The sequence below is a fragment of the Eptesicus fuscus genome, chromosome 10 (assembly GCF_027574615.1).
Source record: "Eptesicus fuscus isolate TK198812 chromosome 10, DD_ASM_mEF_20220401, whole genome shotgun sequence".
Taxonomy (NCBI): domain Eukaryota; kingdom Metazoa; phylum Chordata; class Mammalia; order Chiroptera; family Vespertilionidae; genus Eptesicus; species Eptesicus fuscus.
In genome coordinates, this window is record NC_072482.1 from 57,489,829 (window position 1) to 57,498,734 (window position 8,906).

The following is an 8,906-nucleotide window of genomic DNA, read 5'->3' on the forward strand; positions in this document are numbered from 1 at the left end:
GCCAATCATGGCTGATAGGAACAGGGAATACAACAATAAGTGTGGTAGATATTATTCCCAACTATTTACTGCTCCTACCCCCTATAAGAGGATTATACACCCCCTAACCCCATCCTACCCCCACATTATCAGGCATGGCCGTGTCACTTGCTATGGCCAATAAAATGTGAACAGAACTGACATATACCCCTTCGGAGCAGAAATTTTAAGAGACACTGGGTCTCTTGTACTTCTCTCTCTGCTATGAGAATGCATGTGCAAGCAGAACCTGAAGAAATGAAGACACATGGAACAGAGTCATGGTTGACACACAGCTGCCAGAGTCCACATATAAGGTGGGTGAGAAAACACCTGTTGCTGGGGTGTATCACTGAGCCTTTCAGGCTGTTTATTATACAGCATAACCTAGAGAAAAGTAACGCACTAGGGAAAACAGGCTGGGCTATAATCTCATGGAATGTCTATTATATATATCGCCTGTAACTTCCCACGAATTGTCTTGTTTTCTACACACCTCTGGCCTTGAGCATAAGGTTAGGGCAAGGGCAAGCACTGTGTTTTTCACTTTACTGAGTATTTGCGTGTGCTTTGGGCAGTCAGTAAACGAGTATGGAGTGAATTCTAGGAGCCTTGCTGTTTTCCTGTTCTATCTGCACCTTTTCGTTCTTGGTATAATCAAGGAAACACAGCAAGATAAATCAGAACTGAAAAAGAAGTTAAAATCCCAGTGTTTTGATGACAACTCACCAAAAATGGTGATATCCTTTAAATGAATATTTTGAGCATAAGGAAAAATATAGTCATTGTATTTAAAAACTAGCATGAAAACCATAGCATGAGGTATTTGTAAATCGCTAAAATGTTTATTGAAGTTCCCAATAAATCGTTAATTTTATAAACAGGCAAAGATGTTCCCAGGTAACCTTTGAATATCAATACACAAAAGAAATAATGAAGTTGTATGATGAAAAAAAGAGAGAATACTATCAGGTTGTCTCATGTCTAAACTGCCCTAATGATTTAAAAAGTTCAAAAAAACCCATCTGTAGAACACATTTCACGGTATTCAAATGTTTCACTTCCAGGCATATATAAAGAGTAAGTCTCATCCGGAATGATATTGAAGGGACTAATGATGTTAGATGCTTATCCTCAAGTCTGAACAAAGTGCTCTAAAAGCTTTTAAGCTTTAAAAATCTCTTCCTTGCTAATTAATTTTTAGTAATTACCGGTCTTTTCTTGAACAAAAGATATGAAAGATGCAACATATTGACACCGAGGAACACTGAGTTCCAGATCACGATATCCAAGGCACATCGGTAGAGTGTGGCCCACATGATGTAAAAGGAGCATCCTGTTGAATAACAAAATTAAACATGTTAGATGTTTAGAACAGCTTTAGCACGAAGCTTAATAAATTATAAAATAAACCAAACACGTTCCAGAAATACCTAAGCCAAACATCACATTTTCATTTTTTTGGTTTGATTGTCAAAAAGGAAAACATGCTTTGTTGCAGAAAATTTGTAAAGTTAGAAAATACTCTTTAAAATCTGTAATTCTACTACTTAGAGAAAACCACTACTGATATTTAATACTTCTTTAGTCCTTATGCATTGTTACCTGATGGCAGAACTACCATATATAATTTTAAAACATACTCTGTTACTTATTGCAGCAATTTTCCCATTATATTAGAAGTCTTTGAGTACGTAGGTGTTGTTTTTTTTTTTTGGCAGGTGAAATTAAAATTATTTTTACTTTTAAGATACATAATTAAAGTATCCAAAATAAATCTATTATAATTCTAAGTGTTATCAAGACTCAGCTATAATAATAAAAGCGTAATATGCTAATTAGACCGGACAGCCCAACGACCTTCCAGACAACATTCCAGACTCCTTCCGATGAAGCCGTGGCAGCAGAGGGCCAAGGCAGAGGCGGTTAGGGGCGATCAGGCAGGCAGGCAGAAGTGGTTAGGGGCAATCAGGCAGGCAGGCAGAGTAGTTAGGAGTCAGTGGCTCCGGATTTCGAGAGGGTACAGGCCGGGCTAAGGGACCCCCTCCCCCATGCATGAATTTCATGCACTGGGCCTCTAGTTAATTCATATTAGTGTAAGCAGCAGTTTGGATTACAGAAAGCTACTGATTGTTTTGTAAGTTTATTATCACTAACCTATGGACAATAAATAACAAAGCAGTGTCCTCTGAATTTTTCCAAGAGGAAAATAATTGCTGGTATTTGGTTAGTCTTTTGGAGTTAGAATTATCTATATAGATACATTTATTTTATTTAAATATCATAGCAACCTTTTGAGATAAGGTTTACTACAATTTTATTTACTTTTAGAGATGAGGTAGCATATGTAGTTTTTAATGACTGTAACTGATAAGACCATCATTTATTCAACCATCTCCCATTGGTGGACAGATGAGATTTGTTTAAGGTGTAATTTTTGATAAGTAGCCAAAACATCTTTATATGTAAAAATTGATCTGATTTTGTGACTGTTTGCTTAGGGGTAGGTTACCTGACAGTAATTCAAGGGAATGAGCTTCATAGCTTTTAATGACATTGAAGAATTATTTTCCAAAAGGTTTCTAAAATTTATAATCCTATTAGTTGGGGATGCAAGTATCAAACTGTCAATATTATAACATTTGAAAACCCTTAATTTGATAGTGAGGAATTTTGTATAATTTGTACAGTTATATTTTACATTTCCATGATTTCTGGTGAGTTTGAATATTTTACCCATCTGAATATCTTCTAACCATTTGGTGGTTATCAATTCATCTATGAGAATCTTCCTAATTTTTCTTATCGAGTCTCTTACATTAAATCAAATATCAATAGCTTCTTTTGATTAATTTTATGGTGAGAGCATCAATATATATCTTTTTAATTTAAAATAAAATATTATACAAATATATCAATTACACACACATAAAAGCTAACCTCCCATGCTAAAAAGTTATTCATTTGCAATTTTTTTTTTCATCAGAATAATTTGGGGCATCTAAATAGCAGCATGAAATGTAAAACTTTAAATGTTCTTTAAATATTTCATAGCTAAATTTGAAAAAATGTAAACTATTACTTAAATGAGACAGGATAACCTAATGGGAGGGCTGGCTGGGAAGCTGGAGGACCTGAATTATAGTCTTGGTTAGGCCACCATCTCCCAGCCTTAGTTTTGATGAGTCATTTAACTTCTCCAGGCCTCAGTTTCTTCATTTATAAAGTGTTAAATTATCTCCTTAGTCCACCTCCAAAACTCTGTCTTCAAATTCATTTTTTGCTTTTGATTTTTATAGGGTATGTTATTTGTTTTTTCCATTCAACACTGCTCTCCTGCTGCAATCCCTATCTTACTCAGAGGTAACAAAGACAAGGAAGTCCCACAAGTTACCTTCTAGCTACCCTTCCATTCTAGCTCACTAGCCATTCCATGCCATATTTCATATATTTGAGGCACAATGAGCTAGTGTTCATTCTCCCTAAATATGCCTTCTCCCCTGTGTCTTTTACCTGGATACCACACACATTCACACTCAAAGGAATCCTGCTCATCTTCCAAAAGCCAGGTCCTACGTGGTTTCCTCAGTGGGACCTTGCTCCACCTTCATGCTAAGCCTATCACTCTCTCCATTTCTCCCCGGCACTGGGCACCCCTGCATCACATATGGCCACCCATCTGTTCTCTGGCCCCCAAAGAGTGTCTTTCTCAAGAAGGGAGACTGCCTCCTTCAATCTTTGTCTGACAAATTACAGGTGCTCAAAAATGCACCTGAATAAATGAATCATTAGGGAAATAATCACGAGAGTAATTTGTCAAAAATCACTGGCTAAACCCTAGCCGGTTTGGCTCAGTGGATAAAGCGTCGACCTGCAGACTGAAGGGTCCCAGGTTCGATTCCGCTCAAGGGCACATGCCTGGGTTGTGGGCTCGATCCCCAGTGTGGGGCCTGCAGAAGGCAGCCAATGAATGATTCTTTCTCATCATTGATGTTTTTATCTCCTTCTCCCTCTCCCTTCCTCTCTGAAATCAATAAAAATATGTAAAAAAAAAATGAATCACTGGCTACAAAAAATAAATTCAATTGTTTTAGTATTTTGATGTGAATCAATTTAATCTGCTTCATCAGGATTACTGGAGCCCCTCATAAAAGTTTTATTAAACTACTGTGTCTGGGTAGTTGCTCTTGTTCCTAATGTTGCTTCTGCCCACAGTAAGTATATGCCTATGCAAATAATAATATTGAAGACTATCTAGCACTTACTGTGCTAAGCACTATTGTAAGTCAAATGTGTACACACACACAGACATACACACTCACAACAACTGTAGGAGGAGGATTTACTAGTATTTTTACCCTACTGGACTCACGTGGAAACTGAAGTATAGAGAGGTTAAATCACTTGCTCCAGTTACACAGTTAGCAAGTGCTGGAACCAGGATTCAAAGCATAAAATCTGGCTCCAAAATCCACACTCTTACACAGGAATGGATTTTCTGATATCTGGGAAATCTAAAGAACACATGAAAACATCTTTGTGATTATCTAAAATAAGGGTATGGCTTATAAAGGCCTATGGTCTAAGTTACTTGATACACTGCTAAGTCAATAACAAAGATATTTTTGGTATGCTATCGACCTGACAGGGAATTCTCTAAAGCCCCCAGTGCAAAACCCATCAGGTGCCAGTTACAGAAGCTACAGAAAATCTCAGTTAGGTTTCTTACCTATAGCTAACATCCCCCTAAGAAGTATCATATGGAGGTGGAGAGTAGTTGGAATAACCAACCCAATTGCAAAAAAAATATTTGCTACATGAAAAACTAGATGATGTATTTCTCTCCAGTTTTCACAAGTGGTGTCATTGGAAGGCACAGGTATAATACTTTCTAACTTAGGTGCAAAACCTATTGCAGGCGATTCTGCCAATGGGCTGGACTCAGTATAATTCATCTTGAAAATTCCTGTAAAAACAAACAAAAGAACAATCATAAAAATGGTGGCTGTACTTATCACCCCCACAGGTTATACCAAAATGATTTCTGTGAACCAAATGTTGGTAAATAGACTTCTCTGGTGCTTGTGAATTGGACAGATCCAGTCCCAATCCAAGCTCTGTTACATACTGAATTCTTATGTGTTAAATGATGATAATTCCTCATTTGACTTTATGATTAACATTTGACTTTACCATTAAGTGAAATAAAATACATAAAATACTTAGCATGGTGCACAACTATTCTCTGATATATACACACACACACACACACACATATATATATATATGTATATACATTGGTAATATACATATCTGTATATACACATACATGATATTGAAGGAGAGAGGAATGGTGGAATTAGCTAGTCTGAAAGATAATCACCAATGTGCACAAACTACAGCAATTACAAAGTTATTTAGTATAGTCTTCCATAATATTTCCAATAGTAAATTAAATCTAAAAACAGGAGCCCTAGCCGGTTTGGCTCAGTGGATAGAGCGTTGGCCTGCGGACTGAAGGGTCCCAGATTCGATTCCGGCCAGGGGCACATGCCCGGGTTGTGGGCTCGATCCCCAATAGGGGGCATGCAGGAGGCAGCCGATCAATGATTCCCTCTCATCATTGATGTTTCTATCTCTCTATCGGTCTCCCTTCCTCTCTGAAATCTATAAAGAAATATATATTTTTAAAAAATCTAAAAACAGAAACAAAAACTGGAATAACTTATTTTTTGAATACTTTGAAAAAACTAATGCCCTCATTGTTAAATATGAAGGCTTAGGATATTTAGAAGGTTCTACTGTTATATTGTGAAGTAATGTATAATATATATATGTGTATATATATATATATATACACACATACATTCTACATTACTACATAATGAATACATTACTACATAATGAATACATTACTATAATCATTTATGTATACACAGAAAGATATAACATTTACTCCATCTTTTAGTGTCTAATTTAAATCTCTACTTTCTTTCCCATAAAAATCCTAGTTGGTTGCATCTCACAAATTGAAAAGTAGCAAACTTCCATTTTACTTATATGTAGGACATGAGTATACATTGAACTATTTAATATTAAAATCTGTGGTGAATACATTTCAAAGAATAAGTATTTTACACAAAGTGGCAGTACTTTCTGGCCATATTACCTGTCCTCCATCTCTGATATTTAAACAACTCTTTCTATTATTAATTATACAAATTGGTCCCTGACAAAAACTATGTAGATTTACAGAATAGGTGAATTATTCTGTTTCAAGAAAAGAATTCCAAATGGGAACTGAAAATACCTTTAATTTAAAATATGTATTTCTTTCCAAATAAGGTTATGCAATTAACCATATTTTTCCATTCATGTTTTTCATCATACTAAAGGTTTTAGGTGGGAAAATAATAGGTGCAGGTTGGGCATTTTGAAAATATATTATTAGACAACTGTATAAGAATTCCATATCTCTTAAGATGATTAGAGAACATACACACAAACTTACAAACTGTGAATGAAATGATCAAGTCATTTAAAGATCTCTTCACATAATTCTGAAATAGCTCATAAGTACAAGAGAAATAGTTGACTTAGTATTAATTTTCTGCAAAAAGAAAAGAAATGACAAAAATTCAACTACCTTCCAAATGTTTGAATCCATAAAAATAGAAGCCTCTTAGGATAGGGGACATCATTATTTTAGTAACGCAACCTACACAAAGTTTGCTTTCATTGGGAATCAAATCAGAATTAACCTCATAATTTCTGCAGGAGGGAGAGTGATATCACTCATAAGCTACTGTCTGTGTCAGCTCATGTGTTAGCATTACGTAAGCTAATAACTGCCATTTCTATTGTACCTTAGAATGTGCTTTCACTCCCTTGGTCCTATGTGTTCTTCTAACTACCCTATGTTCTCCATGAGGCAGGGTCAATGACATGTTCATCTATGTAGAGAATGCCAGAGGTGAAAGCCACACGGAGGGGACACAAACAATGAGGAACACAGTTAGAAGTCACTTTTCAGCCTCCCCAAACCTCAGCAGTGAAGACGGGAGAATGGCTACCCTTCCTGAGGTTGAGAGTCAGAGTCCTTGAACAGAGGCAGCTGGACTAGAGGTCTCAAACCTCTTCAGATTGAATGGCCTGTGTCTTTAATACACACTTATTTAATAAGTTAATTAACACACACACACCCCCACACACATTCACCTGATTATACTTGTATTACCAACTAATTCACTGCAGCACGAAAAGTACCAATTTTTGGTCCAAGAGAAATAACAGGAAAACTATAATCTACTGACCCAAGAACCAGGGAAATAATAATATAAATATTTTAAAGTTGAGATCATCTTATAATATATTTTGATGCACTACACCTTATTAGACATATATATATATACACAGTTCATACATTTAAGTTTCTATATGTATTTATTATATTGTATGATATTAACATTATATGTTATAAAGAATTTTACTTATATATTTATTGTCTACTATTTGTCTATATATATTTATCTGTATGTCTATTTTGAAATGCTAGTTACCTGTTGTCAATAAATATTGATAGGATCTTGCCGATCTCAGCTTCCTTTGATCTGTATTAGTGGATTTAAGTGGTTTACACTGAACTATCCTTATACAGAGAATGAATGGGTCTAATGAGGCAGATGAGTATGGTAAACTTTCAGATTCATTTTGATTAAGAAAACTTCTTTGTTCCATTAGTTCTAGGAGTCTAATTCCTAAAATTACTGGTTCTAGTAAAGTCCTGCTTATCTATTGGTTTTCAAAAAGGTGTTTTGCAAGCTAAATAGCTAAATGGTGAAACTAACCTTAACCCTCCACCAAACTACAAAAATGAAAAAGATAACAGCAATGAGCAAAAGTCGTGCTAGTATATTTATTTCAGTTCACTCTGTAATTCCAACGGAGCCTTTGCACGTCTTCGGAATCCCAAAGCGCATTATGTCGCTAAGAGTCTTTTCACTCTTAACAACAAGCAATTTCTGTGACTTGTGTGGCCAACACCCGGCTTCCCAAAGCCTGGTTAACGAGGGCACGGGGATAGGGAAGAGGTGGGATGGCAGAGGTGGCGAGGATCTCGGGTTCCCGAGCCATCTACGCTCCCCGGGGCCCCGGCTCACCTGGTTCCTGAAAGAAGGGGTCAGTGTCAACTGTTCTCCTGGATCCGGAGCTCCCGGGCCACGAGGGATGCGCCCTTAGCGCGTTCCTCCCCACCCTCCCAGCTCCGGGCCGGCCGCGACACGGTGCACCGTCTGGGTGCAGGACCCGGCGGCCCCACAGAGGGCGGGGAGGAGCCGAAGTGGGTTCGGGGTCAGGGAACCCCGGGAGCCCGGCGGGGAGAGGAGAGGCCAAGCTCCCCAAGGACCTGCCAGAGGCAGAGCGCGGGAACGGGCACCCGATGGGGCCCGAGCGCCCGGGGACGCTGGCGCTCCCAAACCCGAGTGGCGGCAGCGGACACTTTGAGGGTCTGAGGCCAAACGCCTAGACCCGCGGAGAAGAGCGGCTTCGAGGGACGGGGAAGCCCCCCGACAGGGCGCGGCCAGCGAGGAGCAGGCGCGGCGCCGGGGCCCGCAAAGTTGCTCCCAGTGGAGCAGGGATCCAACTTTCGCTTCCCGATTTAGCCCGGGAGCGCGAGGCTGCAAATAGCCGGGCTCCGGGTGTCCGCTGCGCGCCTCGGCTCCTTACCTGCTGGTCCCCGGCCCCGAGCCTGGGCGGCGCTGGCCAAAGTTTGGAGCAGCGAGCGGCGGGGCGCGGGGGACACCGGCGCGGCGGCTCGACGGGCGCCCAGACTCCCAAGCCTCGGAGGTTCGGCGGGCCCGGAGGCTCCTCGGCGCGCGTCGGGTCCCCGC

The 8,906-nt window shown here is 39.1% G+C and overlaps 1 protein-coding gene across 1 annotated transcript in view; it reads right to left on the bottom strand.

Moving 5' to 3' along the window:
• BVES (blood vessel epicardial substance) overlaps nucleotides 1-8,906 on the bottom strand; it is a 32,489-nt gene extending 23,583 nt beyond the window's left edge. Inside the window, exons 1-3 of the mRNA XM_054722182.1 lie at nucleotides 8,743-8,906; nucleotides 4,748-4,984; nucleotides 1,230-1,354 (exon numbers count right to left, since the gene is read on the bottom strand). Coding sequence (XP_054578157.1) covers nucleotides 1,230-1,354; nucleotides 4,748-4,973 — 351 coding nt within the window. The 5' untranslated portion in view covers nucleotides 4,974-4,984; nucleotides 8,743-8,906. The remainder of the gene's footprint in view (nucleotides 1-1,229; nucleotides 1,355-4,747; nucleotides 4,985-8,742) is intronic.